General features: G+C 37.6%; 1 protein-coding gene across 1 annotated transcript; it reads right to left on the bottom strand.

Moving 5' to 3' along the window:
* Nucleotides 1-5,478: 5,478 nt before the first annotated feature.
* LOC117289489 (diacylglycerol O-acyltransferase 1-like) lies at nt 5,479-17,486 on the bottom strand. Its single transcript, XM_033770628.1, has 18 exons — nt 17,320-17,486; nt 16,635-16,796; nt 15,607-15,694; nt 14,811-14,851; nt 14,480-14,565; nt 14,129-14,181; nt 13,654-13,756; nt 12,909-13,091; nt 12,205-12,288; nt 11,871-11,974; nt 11,086-11,124; nt 10,606-10,647; nt 9,063-9,107; nt 7,748-7,860; nt 7,387-7,452; nt 6,744-6,831; nt 6,444-6,506; nt 5,479-5,934 (listed from the first exon to the last, which is right to left on the bottom strand). The coding sequence occupies exons 1-18, from the start codon at nt 17,325-17,327 to the stop codon at nt 5,776-5,778; spliced, it is 1,527 nt and encodes a 508-aa protein (XP_033626519.1). The 5' UTR covers nt 17,328-17,486; the 3' UTR covers nt 5,479-5,775.
* Nucleotides 17,487-17,536: the final 50 nt, after the last annotated feature.

Genomic DNA, 17,536 nt, shown 5'->3' with positions numbered 1-17,536 from the left:
TCCAAGATCTAAACTCTACTGACGATCGATCCGTTTATTGCCCCATACATTGCGTGCATAACAAAGTTTTCCCCATGTGTATTGTGTACATTCGGTCGCAGGGTCACCGACTAGACTGAAACTGGTACCCGACTAGACAGCCATTGTTTGTGGGACAGCCCCACTTGTTCGATGACCAACAAGGCATACGAAATTCAGTTTATTGGAGACAAACAACAGTTTGTTAATTTAGAGGAAATTTGTATCGATTTATATCGTGTTTTTTTTGCTCGTTTTTTCCTGTTTTGCAGCCCCCCCCCCATAATTTGTTTTTTTGTTTTTAAACAAGTTCATAAAACTCAATGCCATATTTAAGTTGTCAGTTAATAGCACTGGGGGAATGGAGAGTAAGCCATTCATAACAAGAAGGCCATATGTTACATTATGTGAAAATATTTCTAATTTTCCACTTTTCCTTGTTATTTTTTACTATAAAACTAGCATGCAAGACACCCGCCTCCGGGTGAAATGATCCCTTCACTATCGAAACTGGTCACCTCAAACAACGCCCTCTGTTGTGTAATATAACTGTAAATAGTTGTTTAAACAGCGCCCTCTTTATAGGCATTTTCTTTGGGAAAGTAGATACAAATTCTTGGGCACAGCGATGGCACATCAGTTATTTTATTCACGTGTCCGCATCCCCACATTTTTGACCGTGACATTAACATAGTGCTCAAGAAATGAGATGACAGTTTCACAAAAGGCCCGTAAATGTGCACAAACAGCACATACTTTTTGTAGGTGACATCATTTCCAAATCACATGCTAAACATACTCGGGCACTTTATTTTCAAACTGTTGTTTTTATATTAGCTTGTAATACGTTCTTAAGGAGAACACAATCTCTTTCAAATGGCCCAAACCTATTGCAGACCCTTCTGACAATACCTTAAGTAAATTCAAGCAAACAAAAATGTTTTGATGGTCCCACATTTCGCCTAGGGAAGGTACACGTTTGGTAATTACTCAAAACAAATATAAACTTAAAAAGTGACTTGGTAAGGAGCATTGGAGAGCTGTTGATAGTATAAAACATTGTTGGAAATGACTCCCTCTGAAGTAATAAGAGGAGTTTTTCACTAAGATAATAAAAGACTTCTGTAGCTACAAATCTTTTATTCCTATCTGAAAGCACACAAATTCGTCCAACAAGGGTATTTTTTCTTTCATCATTTTCTCGCAACTTCGATTACCGATTGAGCCCAAATTTTCACAGGCTCGTTATTTTATGCATATGATGGGATACACCAAGTGAGAAGACTGGTCTTTGACAATTATTACCAAACGTGTACTCACACTCCTGGTGGCGCAGCAGGCCTCACTACAGACCGTTTAATAATTAGTTGCTTATCTGGGGTTTTATGAGTAAAAAATAAGTCACAAGTGAAACTTACTTGGTAAATTTTAAGAATTTCGAGTTGAGAGCAAACAAAAATGACTATCCATTTAATGTGGTAGCAGCGCTGTACCAACCAACTGAGCTGTCCAGCCTTTTTTGTTGGCCACCATATTATGTTTCATGAGTGTTATTTTAGTTATTTAGGGTCAGCAGTCGTAATAAGCTTTATCACAGAGTGGCACCGAAACGAAACGTCGCGTTAATATTGTCTGATGATCTTTAACTTCCATCTTCCTATTGATATTTAAAGCTTCGTATTAAAATATTTAATAATTGCAACATTCCCGGGCAATGCGTCATTCAAAACAAGCTCAATCCATCAGTTATTCCTTGAAATAAATAAATCAAGAGTCTGGATTGAAATGCCATCGTGAAGTTCAAACTAGATCTTGGTGCTGAAGATTATTTTAAATGGAATCTTCGGTCATACTTTCAAACCAATTAAAACACTTCATTTGTCCTTGCTCCATCTTTTTATTTTAACAAACAACCATACTTTTGACATTATGTTTGTTTTTTCTTTGGAAAATGTTGAATAGTTTATTGTTGTGTTGTAATTTTATTTCGACCGCAGGAATGTCTCTCAACGATTAACTTTTTTTTAAAGGTTTCAAATAATGTAAGTAAAAATCTGTTCGTAACACAGCAAAGAGAACAAAGTATCACAATGCACTCAAGATGAAAGGGATGTAAAACACAGCAGATTCTTTTAACATACTTCAAGATTTAAAAAAAAATAAAAATTAAAAAAAATAAGAGGGAAAGAGGAAGAGGAGTAAAATGGAAGAGTGAAATCATGTAGCCGTGTGCAAGCAAGTCATTAGATAAGACAATGCGGCCACTAAAAACATCTTTTTCAGGTTTTTGACATAATGCATCTTAAAACATTATAAAAGAATGGTCTATAAGACTTCTTTTTTTTCGGTTTTTGTTTCCCATTAATTGTTTGCTTGCTTTCGGGCAGTAATTTGACACCATCCATATTTAGATACCTCCGTCGAGACAAGAGTCTTTTTAAGTGTGGTAAACTGCTCACTTACTGCGAAATTTGTCTTCGGAAGATACTGTCAAGCATTGAAAAAAGAGTCAACAAAATTAATTGAGACAACAGCGGAGAGGAAATGTCCAAATAAGGTCATGGATTGTCCCAGAGGTCACTTACCGCTCGTTGTCTGCTCCTCTCCTCTCTCAACCTCCTTCTCTCTGCTATGTTATACATCGTTCTCCCTGTGTATCCCGTCTTGGGAGATGCGATGGGGACAAGATGGTGTCTGGACCGCTTAAGATATCATCTTAGCTCCTCTGGGAGGACTTGCTTCATCCCGCAAGACGAATTTAGATTGATTAAGGAGCAGACGACCACATCATACATCCCCGTCGGAGGGCCGTCAATACATGCTGCTACACACACGGCTAGCAAGGCCAGTACAAGACCAATTAAAATATCCTCTCTTTTAACACCATGTTGGTGACGTGATTGCCAAACTAGCTTTAACCCCGAGTTTTACTTCATCAGTTAAAATGAATTATATATACACCAAAAGAGTTCTCCTATAAATAGTAAGACGTAAGAGCAGTTCTTGAGAAATTCTGTATTGATGTTGGCACCAGATGTGCTTGTCATCATCACACAGCATGCTGTGTTAAGCGTGTATCTACCCGTAGGGCATCGTCGGGGTTGCTTAAAGATAAAAGTTGTCACCTTCGCCCGCCTCCTACTTTACTTAATGATCCAACATAAAATAATTATGGCGGGAGAGGATCTGCCTGCTACCAGAGTGACGTAGCCCAAAGGGAGGTCAGTGGAGATTTATGTAATCAAGTCAATATTTAGATTTGACCGCTCTCAAAGATAAATGCCTTGCTAATAATGTATTGGAGGTATGAACTAAGTACTACGTGCATTGCTTGGCAACAGACAGCGCGGGATATAGAGCGGGTCACTTTTCATCTTGTTCGTGTTTTCATCAGCAGCCGATTTCACGAAACTTTAAGCAACTGCGTAAGTCCTCTTGCGCAATGTTTATGGCGCAACTTGCGCTGGTGGCGCTGGCAACATCAATACCGAACTTCTCAAGAACTGCTCTATGGTCGTTGAACCAATGTTTAAGAATAATTGATTTGTTTTAAGTTGTAAAAATCAATTTTTGTTTGAAATTATTGAACGCAAATCCACATCGGCAATCATTTCATACTGTTTTCTTTATTAGATATGACTTTACATTAAAAATGGCAGAATTAAAACAAAACGATTCTTTATTGCATTGAGAGCGATTTCCACCGTTTATGACATAAAAACATAGATATTCTTAAAGTCAGAGTTATACTTTTGGTAATTACTCCACAAGTGTATGACCATACAAACTTTACTTGGTGAATTGCACAGGAGAGATATTGATTTAGAACTTGATAATACAAAAAAGTGCTTTATATCAAGTATTTTTTGTTGTTAGAAGCGACCCCTTTGAAGTAATGTAGTTTCAGAGAAAGAGGTTGATATTGACCCCAACATTCGAAGCTGAGAAAGGTTTCAGGCTTTCTCTCTTCACAATTCAATGCAAAAACCATGTTTTTTGCTTTCATTGTTTTCCTGCATCTTCGATGACCAATTGACCCACGTTTTTACAGGTTTGTTATGTTTATGCATCCAGTATGGTGGGATATACCAAGTGAGGATTCTGGTCTGTAATAATTACCAAAAGTATACCCTACCTTTTTAGGTAATCAGTAATAACAACAATTGTAATAAACAAATCATAAACTAAAAAGTTTAATATTTTTATATTATTATTCATGGGGTTAGTCTTACTCACAATTTTCGTCTATATTTAAATATTTGAAAGTATTTTGTTTTGTTTCATTAATCTTTAAAAAATATCACTATGATTGACCGTTGAAAAATGATCACAAGGTATTTTGTTTGCTATGAGTTAAAGTACTATACTTTCAGATAACATTATAGGCTTTGGATATAGCTTTCTACTTTTTGTTCTTATTTTAAAATACACACATATAGTTCCTATAAGTTCTTAAAGTATAACTATGGGGTTACAGAAAATTAATTTCAGACTGATTTGAAAGTATGGATACAAGGGCCAGACATTATCAAGAACTCCCATTGGGCATGAGGGCGAAAAGGAAGTGTTGAAAAGTCTTTTACAACAGTTCTTACACAAATAACTGCACATATCCTTTTAGCTAGACACCATTATTATCACTGTTCATCGGGTACAGTTTAAGAACAAACTCAAAATCATGCTGTAGTCCTATATAATGAAACGAGATTCAAGCAATAATAATGAATTTTGAAATGGGCCTAAGTCTCCCTTTCTTTTAAAATCACATCTATTTGTTTTCATACACTCACACTTTCATTTATTCACCATAATTTATATACAATTTGTCCAGTATAAAAAGAAATAATTTTAAGACACGATTCCATCAAACTTTTCTGTTTTTCACCAGTTGAAGTTCAAGCTTTTTGACTGACAGTAATCCCTCACAAATAACAGGAAACACATTTATATCCTGAAGGGAACTGGTTAAGTGGAGAAAATGCACCGGAATTCTCTTGCGAAGCCAGTCATCTCACCTCTGAGGAACGTCGACAAAAACAAAGTCACCCAAAACAAAGTTTCCTAGTACTAATTGTAAGCTTAGGAAATCAATGTCAGTGAATTTTGATAAATATTAGGAATCATCAGAATTCTGTCAATTCGTTTTTGAAGATTTCAGAAAGTTTGTAAATTCCCTCCATATGAAACTACAACAAGACTGACCAATCACTTTTTCTGATGATTTGCTATATCTATCACACCTTTACACACAAATTATTTTTAGGATGACTTTGTAAATGGGCAAGAATGTTTAAAGGTGGGCAGGATTGTTTGGGAGTACCTTTTTTGTAGGCAGGCTTGCATGGGGGGCGAGATGACCCAGCATTCACTGATTCTACTTAACTGGCTGTAGTGTTTGCAGAGATGTAGTGCTCTGGGCAGGCTTGCATGGGGGGGGGGGGGGGGGGGGGCGAGATGACCCAGCATTCACTGATTCTACTTAACTGGCTGTAGTGTTTGCAGAGATGTAGTGCTCTGGGCAGGCTTGCATGGGGGGGGGGGGGCGAGATGACCCAGCATTCACTGATTCTACTTAACTGGCTGTAGTGTTTGCAGAGATGTAGTGCTCTGGGCAGGCTTGCATGGGGGGGGGGGGCGAGATGACCCAGCATTCACTGATTCTACTTAACTGGCTGTAGTGTTTGCAGAGATGTAGTGCTCTGGGCAGGCTTGCATGGGGGGGGGGGGGCGAGATGACCCACCATTCACTGATTCTACTTAACTGGCTGTAGTGTTTGCAGCGATGTAGTTCTCTATATAGTAATCATGAACGTACATGAGGACTGCGATAGGCTGGCCAATAATGATGGAAACCCAGACGGCCATATTGGCTGTGAAACCACTCAAGAAGGCACTGACAAACATCGCCAGGGGTATCTACAGAATTAACAAAAGACAAAAGTTTGAATTATTTATATATATCAAACTTTAAACAACTGTGCTTACCTTGTCTGTGTACTTTTATTGGCCATGCTTTACAAGAAATTAAATCATCAATCCATCACCAACCGCCAAACGTAAAATTTATATCACCACTCTAGCGATCACCACTCTTAGTTTATAGGGCAAGGGCCACATTGTGTTGTGAAGAATGCCTTGTTATGTGGAGTATATGCACAAATTCCCTGCTCAGATGTGAAACTGTAAGCACAAATGCTTTGCTGACAGTAAGCAGAGCCAAGATATTGGGCTACGATGTCTTAACTTCTAGACTAGCAACATGACCCACAATGACCATCTTCACACCATGTTGGGTGCAAATCCAAGAACATATGTATTAAATCTTACAAATATTGTGCATACCCAAAGATAACTTTTTTATTATTAAACTAAGGTCTTGAAGGTTTTAAAATCAAGAAATTGATAAATTAATTGATTAAGCTCACCTGCATAATCATTCCCATGAAGCCCCATAAGCGGAACATATGAAGAGGTACACTTAGAAGATACTGTTAGTAAGAGAGGAGGAAATACAACATATTTAAACGTTTAAAACACTACAGTGGGTGACACTGAGTTGTCACACAGTGCGAGGATTGACTGTGTATTCTAGTCACCTCATGATATCATATATATTGCAGGTGTTTATCATTCATTCAAAGCTTTTGCTGCCCTAAGACGGCTGTGTACACTCAAAAAGAAAACGACCTTTAACATTTGCCTAGTGAAATGACCTTTAACCTTACCTCATGGAAGATAGCTGAGATGAAGAAAACAACAGTTTGTCCAGTGAACTTACTGTACCCGTGTCTCAACATGGGCTTGTACACATGCCTAAAAACAAATAACCAACACCTCATTATAACTCCCAAGCTTCACATTATTGACCAGCAAATTGACCAAGCCTTTGAAAACTGTCAACTGCAAGGGTTGTGTAGGGTGGCATAACTGTGCAAAGAACTAAACAGTTTCATTGTGCATACTTTATAATAATAAAATAATTTAACAAGCTTTATTTAATGGTGGTAACCATGTCACATATAAAGATGATTTTCACTGGGCCATCCTTAAAAAGTACAATCAATATATGTATACAATCAAAATAAGTACAAAATAAGACTTAACATTACAATAAGACAATACAAAGTTGGATAAAATGGCAAAGAACAAACATTAAAAAGGCAACAGTAGTGTGTAATCACAAGATTCTGCAGTCTGGCACAACCACATTGGAGGATATTAAATAGTTAAACAGTTGGAAAATGAAAAAAAAGACTCTACACAAAAATATCAGATATAGTTTAGAGCACAATGTCATGACTGTACAATTTAGGTAATAATATCAGTCATTTGGTGTCAAGAAGTTAGCAATAATTGTCTGAAACTTACCTGCGACACCATCTGTATGTTGGAATGTTCCAATTCCTCCAGAAATACCCAACAGATTCTGAATTCCTGTCAAAATGGAAAACAAAACATTATTTCAAAGAATACAGTTTCTGTAAATGAATTCCTTAGTTTTTAAATCTGCAGCCAATGGTCAAAGCTATGGTTTAAAAACTCACATCACAAGAGTGTCAACGAGAAAAGTTCCTAAGAAATCTAGCTTGAATAATTTAAGGCCCAGTGACCAGGGGTAATAATGTTGAAGCGCCATGAGCGTCACTGCGTGACGGACCTGATGAGCGCTATATAAGAAGCCACTATCATTATTATTATTATTAGCTCAAGCCATGACTAATTTACTCACCACCAGTCCTGGTAGAATTCTCGATCAGCAAATCGCAGTAACTCAGCGGAGATGTTCAAGAAAGAGTGAAAGAAGAAGTAAAAGAACATCAGCCAGATGAAATGATTGGGGACCTGAGGTAGAGAGAACAAAATAAATAAATAAAATTATTAAGGACCAATGGATGAATTCTTCTTTAACCCCGCCCACTGTAAGTAACCAATGAGTAATAAGTGAGTGATAAGTAAGAAACAAGGAACAAGCGAGTAACAAGTTGTTTGTAACCCCGCCCACTGTGAGTAACCAATGAGTAATAAGTGAGTGATAAGTAAGAAACAAGGAACAAGCGAGTAACAAGTCAGTTGTAACCCTGCCCACTGTGAGTAACCGATGAGTAATAAGTGAGTGATAAGTAAGAAACAAGGAACAAGCGAGTAACAAGTCAGTTGTAACCCTGCCCACTGTGAGTAACCAATGAGTAATAAGTGAGTGATAAATAAGAAACAAGAAACCCAGGAGTAACAAGTTGTTTGTAACCCCGCCCACTGTGAGTAACCAATGAGTAATAAGTGAGTGATAAGTAAGAAACAAGGAACAAGCGAGTAACAAGTCAGTTGTAACCCCGCCCACTGTGAGTAACCAATGAGTAATAAGTGAGTGATAAGTAAGAAACAAGGAACAAGCGAGTAACAAGTCAGTTGTAACCCTGCCCACTGTGAGTAACCAATGAGTAATAAGTGAGTGATAAATAAGAAACAAGAAACCCAGGAGTAACAAGTTGTTTGTAACCCCGCCCACTGTGAGTAACCGATGAGTAATAAGTGAGTGATAAGTAAGAAACAAGGAACTAGCGAGTAACAAGTCAGTTGTTACCCCGCCCACTGTGAGTAATCAATGAGTAATAAGTGATTGATAAGTAAGAAACAAGGAACAAGCGAGTAACAAGTCAGTTGTAGCAAAAGTAGGTGTACAAATATGTTATGATGCCCCCCATGGTCTTCCTTGACCTCAGGGAAATTCCAGGTCTAGTAAAGGTTTAAGATGTATCCAAATTGGTGGCTATAGCTATGGCTACGAGTCTCTCTAAGGGTGTTGCTAAGGACGTCCTATTCATGACAAGCCGCGATCAAGCCACCGCCGTAGATATAGCCACCAATGGCAGACTTTTGGGACGCAAGGTGGCAGCAGACTTACCAGGAAAATCCATTGTTATCGATAATGTGCGCATGCTCAGAACTACATTAACAATGGAAACATACATGGTAAGTCTGCTGCCACTTAGTGTTAAGGCTTAAGTCTTGGTGAAAGACATTTAAGAACACAAAAAAATACTCACGGCAAGTTTCAAAATCCGTTCGACCATCCGCTTGAAATCCATCTCCTGCAACAGGAAGGGACAGAATATGAAAACTCAATTAAAGCCAGGGTATAAAGACCAGTATCCTTACTTGGGGTGTCCCAACACAAGTGTAAAATAACAACTCTGTGAAAATTAGAGCTCAATTGGCAATAGTAGTTGCAAGACAAGTAATGAAAGATATAATACCATTGTTGCATAGAATTGTGTGTTTTTAGATGTCTGAGCGCATGAAGCCTTTCTGATATTCAAATTTGGGGGTGAAAAATTACCTCTTTCTCAAGAAGAAAATATAATTAGCTGTTGCAAAAAACCCTTAACCAACCAAAATGGATCGATTGTATAAATGCAAAAAATAAAAATGGCCTGACGTTTGGACCCTAGCAGTCTTACTCCAAGACTCAATGACAACACAACAAACAGGTTGGTAACGAAGTGTTACATAAGCAGTGAAGTGGAATAGATGAATGGAGTCAGAAAGCACCAAACAGGTTGGTAACGAAGTGTTACATAAGCAGTGAAGTGGAATAGATGAATGGAGTCAGAAAGCACCAAACAGGTTGGTAACGAAGTGTTACATAAGCAGTGAAGTGGAATAGATGAATGGAGTCAGAAAGCACCAAACAGGTTGGTAACGAAGTGTTACAAAAGCAGTGAAGTGGAATAGATGAATGGAGTCAGAAAGCACCAAACAGGTTGGTAACGAAGTGTTACAAAAGCAGTGAAGTGGAATAGATGAATGGAGTCAGAAAGCACCAAACAGGTTGGTAACGAAGTGTTACATAAGCAGTGAAGTGGAATAGATGAATGGAGTCAGAAAGCACCAAACAGGTTGGTAACGAAGTGTTACATAAGCAGTGAAGTGGAATAGATGAATGGAGTCAGAAAGCACCAAACAGGTTGGTAACCAAGTGTTACATAAGCAGTGAAGTGGAATAGATGAATGGAGTCAGAAAGCACCAAACAGGTTGGTAACGAAGTGTTACAAAAGCAGTGAAGTGGAATAGATGAATGGAGTCAGAAAGCACCAAACAGGTTGGTAACGAAGTGTTACATAAGCAGTGAAGTGGAATAGATGAATGGAGTCAGAAAGCACCAAACAGGTTGGTAACCAAGTGTTACATAAGCAGTGAAGTGGAATAGATGAATGGAGTCAGAAAGCACCAAACAGGTTGGTAACGAAGTGTTACATAAGCAGTGAAGTGGAATAGATGAATGGAGTCAGAAAGCACCAAACAGGTTGGTAACCAAGTGTTACATAAGCAGTGAAGTGGAATAGATGAATGGAGTCAGAAAGCACCAATGTTTATAATATCAACAGCTCTCCAGTGCTCTTTACTTAGTAAATTGTTATGGTCATTAATTCAGTAATTATCAGAGAACACTATTCCTTTAAAATCTCATTATTTTAGGATGTAAGTTCTAATAGAAGTATTTAACTGTTTACCTAAAACTGGCAGCTTGATGATTATAAATAACATCTACTCCTTCTTTTCTACCCTCTGTTAAATAATGGACTTACCGAGAATGGTTTCATGGCATTCATTACAGTTGGAACAATCCACTTTGGAAAAAAAAAGGTGGGGGGGTGGAACAAAATATATATTATGAGTATTTGCACAGAAACCAAAGTAACAATTATAAATGCATGGAGAACATTCCAAATAATCATTAAATATAACAATGTCTTAACCGCTTGACCACCCAGCATGCCCACAGATAGACTTGATTCAAGTCCCGTTCTTGTGTGAGAGGTCCCTAAGCATATCACGCCAACTACACTGCTAGCAAACAGTCCGTATAGCAGTGAATTGGGACTTGATTCAAGTCTAGCCCACTGATAGAGGGCAGTTTGAGTCCTATAGTAAGCCAGTGGATATCTTTCTACCACCAGGATAAGGAAAGCACCTTATACAGAGTGCATAGCATCAATTGGTGTAAGGGTTTAAAAATAATATTTGTAATACTTTGTGCATTGATGCATCAATTGCAGAAAACTTACTTGTTGGACGAGACCCAAGCTCAGGTGAACCAAGAAGAGCTGCAAAAGAAACCCAAACAATGAGATTGGCTTAGATTGTTGTTTGAATTGAAGACTGCCCTGTGGCTACCTCAGTCCTTCACTTTAAGAAGTCCGAGAAGAACTAATAAGTTGCTCAATTAAGTACCGAGGACAGATTTTCCAATGAAAGTGCACCTAGAAACATAAAAATGGCCCTTCATAATTCTAGGCTTTTGTTGATGATCTAAATAATTCTATTGCAATGTCACCAAGGTCCAGTGGCTGTACCACAAATGTTTTGTATAATATTTTAAAGTAACTTGTAAGTATTGTCAGTAATCTATTCCAATCATTCGCTGTAATTTTAGCAATATACAATTTTTTCGTGGTTTTGTATTGTGCTTTACATTTTATTGTTCGGTTTTATGAACATGTTTATTATAATAATAATAATAATAATTTTTTAATGTCTCCAATTGCCAATGGAAAACAATTATCTGTATATGTTATGCGGACAATAAAGAATTATAATCTAATCTAATCTAATCTAATCTAGATTGCAGAACTTGCATTAACAAGGTTGTGAGTTTGAATCCCCTAAGCTAACCGCTGATTTCACAATGACTAGAATGAGTATTGTCATCTAATTACTGAATCACAGCCTTTCAGTTACTGAATCACAATTTCTTGGTTCGTGCCATTCATAATTATGGATTGGCTTTTGGGGGAGTCTGCCAAGTTCCCTCGACGGGAAGATCATCTAAACAAACAAACAGACAACATACCAGTTCAATGACACGACGGAGCAAGAATCGTTTCCTGATTCGAGGACTCCTGGGGAAGTTGAGCTCATAACAAAGGGTTGGAGCAACCATGAAGTAGTAAAGATCTGTGGAAGGTAAAAACAGATCAAACTTGTCAAGCTGTGGTTTCTTTCCCTGTAGTTCACCATCGAGGAACATGGTTCAAATCCTGCTTGGGACAAGAGCTGTAGATGTGGTTGGGTTTTCAGTCCTACCTGATTGCTTGGGTAATCCTCCCTGCTAATTTGGGTTTTCCTCATACACCTACAATTGAAATTTCTTTAACAAATCATTCCTAACTAAGACGCTAACTTACCTTTGAGATTGAGATTATCTGGATACTTGACTTGATCGCTCTGCTCCTGGACTGAAGAGCCGTTATGACCAGCTTCAGATGCATCTGAACAAAGTGAACAGCAAATCAACATGAAAAAAAAGGTGTTCATGATGGAAAAAAAATAAAATAAATAATAACAAGACACGTTTGCATTTATGCACAATTTCCAAACCTTTTGACAGATGATGTTTTCAAATTACTTATTTTACTATGAAAGTCTTATAGTTTGTACATAATCAAATTAAAAATACAATAAATAATGCCTTGTGAAATCGAACTCTATATCTCTTTTAAAACCGACCTTTAAAGGCAATATAACCTGACAAATGATGACGTCATGATGCGTAAAGCCTTCTCATTTATACACAAGCTACACAAGTTTTCAAAGCTCTTTCACACACAACAACCAAACACTTGTTCACAACCGGACGCTGTGTGTGTAAAACTGTGTCACTCTTGTGTACATGTCATAATATGTCTCTGTCAAAATACAAACCATACCTCCAGACACTAGCAAGACCAGAACATTACCAATCAATCACGACACTCTTTTAGAAAAGACAGAAGTTAAACCAGTTACCACTGTATTGCAATCCTAGTGCTCTACCCCCAAAAAGATTACCCCTTAAATTTTAACCTGTGACTTAAGTTTTGCAATTAACAATAATAAGAAAACACCTCACCGCTCTTCTTGCTCTTTTCAGACTGCGTTGCACCTTTCTGACTTCCTTTATCTTTTCGGAAGCTTCTCTTCCGTGCGGATTTCTCTTCCCGAAGCGCCCTCCTGCACCAAGTGTTGACTGCCGTGTAGGAAATCAACTTCAGAAATGTCATGGTGTACATCCCGCTTACACAAATCGCTCCAACTAAAAGACAATTTTGATTTCATTCCATTTACAGTAAAAGCAAACTTGATTCAACTAGTTTCTTTAACATATTTTTGATATTTAGATCTACGAAAGTTTTCAGTTTTCAGAGCCTTGTCAAAATTAGTCCAGGTCAACTAGAGGACAAGTACTGCCAGGACAAGGTTTTTCACAGGCAGTTAATCCACCTTGTTTGAAATTGGGTGTCTGAGAAAACATGGGAGAAGTTCACAGTGCCTGGGTCAATTTTGTTTACAAACCACATATACTTTTTAATATTTACTGGAAAACAAGCAGGGGGGTCACCACATTTCTCACTAAAATGACCTCCAAACCTTCCAGAGCACTCCAAACCGTAAGTTTGTTTATGTTACATTTTAATCAACCCATCAAACCTTAGAAAACTCAGCAGGGTGCATCAGAGAGCTGTGTGCATTTAAACCATGTCACTCATATGAATACAGTCCAGTGGTAATCTAACGACGATTTATGAAACCAGAGAATTACTACCCGACTACCTAGCCTAGATTGTTTTTGACAAGACTCCTTAGTTGCTTCTTACAAGGCATTGGTTTGATGATAGTGATGACGACTACTGGGAATATGATCAAGGTGGCGATGTTTATAAATGACATCCATCGAGATACTTTATCACTGATCGCACTCTGTCAGAAAGAGAAATGTTTCAAAATAAGAAATGATTACTCAAATGGAAAGGACTTCATGATATTGTAGAAGAGTCATTCAATCTGATAGTTTTTAATAAACAAACTCAAAGGGAACAAACACTTTTGGTTTTTCCAGTCCTTTGGTTGTCTTAATGCTGTGTAAATTAATTTTAAAAGTGATTACCGAGAATATACTTTCGCTTTGAACAAACCAATAAAGTTTTTGTTCTGTAACAGATTTTGTGGGTATTTACGGAGAGCCTTTTTGAGTGCCTTTTTTGATCATTTAACAATAGAATAAGTTAATGAGAACAACTGAAGGGTAGGCACTATTTGGGGGGGGGGGGCTGGGGAATGAAGTCAACTTACCTCTGCAACTAACTTCTCTATCACAAACTGGATCAGAATAAACACATTTATCACTGGAAGAAAAGCAGAGTAATTGATTTCAATATGATCAATCTTTAATGATAGTTATTTAAGCACTAAATATTAATAATTAGAATAAGTAAGAAATGAGTTGCTTACTTCAATGCATACTTCACAATTCACCTTGACTTTTATCAAGCTTTTACTACCTTAAAAATTTAGCGCATTACATCTTGGGTAAATTAATTTAAGTCACAGCTAGTGTCAAAGTCAAGACTGTTTGAAGGGCTGCTATTCGGGTAGCAACTTCTACTGGTCTCCTAGCATTTCTAACAAACGCAGGGAACTTACAGGCAGCGAGTGTACCATTAGGCAAACTGTATGGATCCTGCAGGAAGATCTGAAGCATCTGAATTGGATCCACCAAAATACCATATCTGCAAAAATATTAATCATATCATTATTTTATCAGACTATCTCAAATGAGCTACATAGCAAAGTATATATACACAAATATACACCGATACATTGGTCACAGCGTCTTGCACAGCACATCATCCCAGTTTAGCTTTTACCAGCTGTAAAGGGATTACGCCATCAAGTATGAAGTAATAATAACCTTGCCATGCCATGCCTCTAAACATATTTGCAACTTCAAAATAAAGAAACTTCTTTGACTTACTTTATCAGGTTCTCCAGAACAAGACGTCCACTTGACATCGCCTGTTAATAATGAAAGAAAAAAAACCAGCACTTAATGTTTCAGCTACAAATGAACTTCTCCTTAAAAAAACTTTCATTACCATTGCATTGTTGGTTTTGAACTATATATATACCAACCTGTATATCATGTGGTGAATGAATCTACAAAGTACACACTCAACCCTCTTACTATCTGACCAATTAATATCAATTCTCCCATCATTTATTATCATCCGCTGCAGTTTTGAACATCCTACAATAATTTTTATGTTATCAAGTGGTAAATGCATATGTGCGCATTAAAGCACAGATTAGTTCAGCGCACATTTGCGCCACCATACAAAACCCATCCAGTTGAATGGTTTTGAAAGGTTGCTCAACTCACTGAGAAATGCTACCAAGAGTAGGCCTATATTATATTATGTTCATGGTTTATTAAAATACTACAATATAGTGCCTTAAAGCCAAAATAAACAGTTTAAAAAAAAACAGTCATTAAAAACATTACATTTATTACATAAAAAGAATGAAATATCAAAATTGTTAATCAAAACATATAAACACACAGGCAACAAATTTGTGACAATAAAATATTAAAAAGACCACAAAAACATTTTGATTAGATTAAAATTCATCCATTGCTCATGATCCAAAAAGCCTCGCCACAGGGTAACAGTTTTAAAGTGATGGGAACAAATAGCATAATTTAGCAACCCAGTATTGCTATGGACATCAATTATTATTTATAGAAGGGTAAAGGTGAATAGACATCTTACCAAAAGCACGATGCAGAGATTCAGAAATCCACGATAATTATTGAAGCCACTGGTGTTACTCAGTAGAGAACTCTGATCGGAGTGAATCCTGAATGAGACATAGAGGGAAACAAACCGTACAGTGTCAGTGAATTGCTTATAATTATTCCCAGTTGATGAGAGAAGAGTAACATATGGTGAAGGGGCAATATTGGTCTGGTTAAAGGGAATGTATGGTGAAGGGGCAATATTGGGCTGGTTAAAGGGAATGTATGGTGAAGGGGCAATATTGGTCTGGTTAAAGAGAATGTATGGTGAAGGGGCAATATTGGGCTGGTTAAAGGGAATGTATGGTGAAGGGGCAATATTGGGCTGGTTAAAGGGAATGTATGGTGAAGGGGCAATATTGGGCTGGTTAAAGGGAATGTATGGTGAAGGGGCAATATTGGGCTGGTTAAAGGGAATGTATGGTGAAGGGGCAATATTGGGCTGGTTAAAGGGAATGTATGGTGAAGGGGCAATATTGGGCTGGTTAAAGGGAATGTATGGTGAAGGGGCAATATTGGGCTGGTTAAAGGGAATGTATGGTGAAGGGGCAATATTGGGCTGGTTAAAGGGAATGTATGGTGAAGGGGCAATATTGGTCTGGTTAAAGGGAATGTATGGTGAAGGGGCAATATTGGGCTGGTTAAAGGGAATGTATACGTTTGGTAATCACTCTTAAAACAAATGGCAATCAAAACATTGGGTTAGAAGCCTACAGAAGCTTTTGATAGTATAAAGCATTTTGAGAAACATTTCGCAAGCTATCACTATCAGTATTGCTTCTGAGATTGTGTATTCCTATTATGAACTATTCTTGCTGACCAGATACACCAGAGCTTGAATACAGTGTGCTTAACCTCTCAGCCATGATACATGTGATTTTGGTAGTGGATCTAGGGTTTGTTTGAAATCAGAACTTCCATCAAAACATTTGAAAGAAGATCTTGCCCCAAAGGGCAGTACAAGAAGGATGGTTACCCTGCCCTCTCTGGGCAATGACTTACGGATCATCAGGCTTTCTCTCTACTGGTGGGGTTTCTTCTCCAGAATCTTTTGCTGTCTTTACTACGTCCGTGTTGCCAGATGCTTCTTCCTTCTTTTCACTACCTTTCCTGCGTCTGGTTTGTCCATTTGGACTGGTATTGTTTACATCTTTTGCCATTGTTCTAAAAAGAATAGAAAAAAAGATCTTCACGGTGAAACATTTCCTCTATTGAGAATGGTGCAATAAAAAACATTGTGAAAACTCATTATACAAAAACCAGGCGCAAGCATACAACAAAGTTGCGATGATCGAAACCCTCATGCTGTCGGGAGGATCAAGGGTTACGATCATCGCAACTACTAACTAGGGCAAGCACCATCAGGGCTGCTATGTTTGAAAAAAGTTTGTTAATACGGCACAGACGTTTTGTTAATGTTGTTAGATTCTTGTAAAATTTTCTTTCAATAGTTTCTAAATTCTAATTCACATGATTAATATGGTGTTTATGCAGATTAGCTGAGTTTAACTTTACCTTACTATGCTAAGCTCTTAAGTAAACCATTGACTCTGAGCTGAGTAAATAAAAAATGGCGCCCGCCCCTGGCCTTTGACTACTGAATGATAACATTAAAACTATAGTTAGAATAGTAGTTGTTTTAAAACTAAAAGTTCAAGAACGATTAAGAAGTGATAAAAACTCCAACCTTTGCATCAACTTTCATCGATGGAAGTTTGAGACCTCTAGACGGCTTACCATGCAAAATCAATAAATCGAAATATGACCTCAAATGACTATTTTATGGTGACAGAAGACGCGTCAAACAGCAAGTGCCAAGGACAACTTGTTGTCCGATTCGGTACGCAAACAAGAACAAGATCGAACAAACGCCTTTAATTTTGTATAGCGCCCTCAAGAGTTGG

Source organism: Asterias rubens, chromosome 4 (genome assembly GCF_902459465.1).
Source record: "Asterias rubens chromosome 4, eAstRub1.3, whole genome shotgun sequence".
Lineage (NCBI taxonomy): Eukaryota > Metazoa > Echinodermata > Asteroidea > Forcipulatida > Asteriidae > Asterias > Asterias rubens.
Note: the sequence above shows the minus strand (reverse complement) of the source record. Positions and strands in the feature narration are given on the sequence as shown.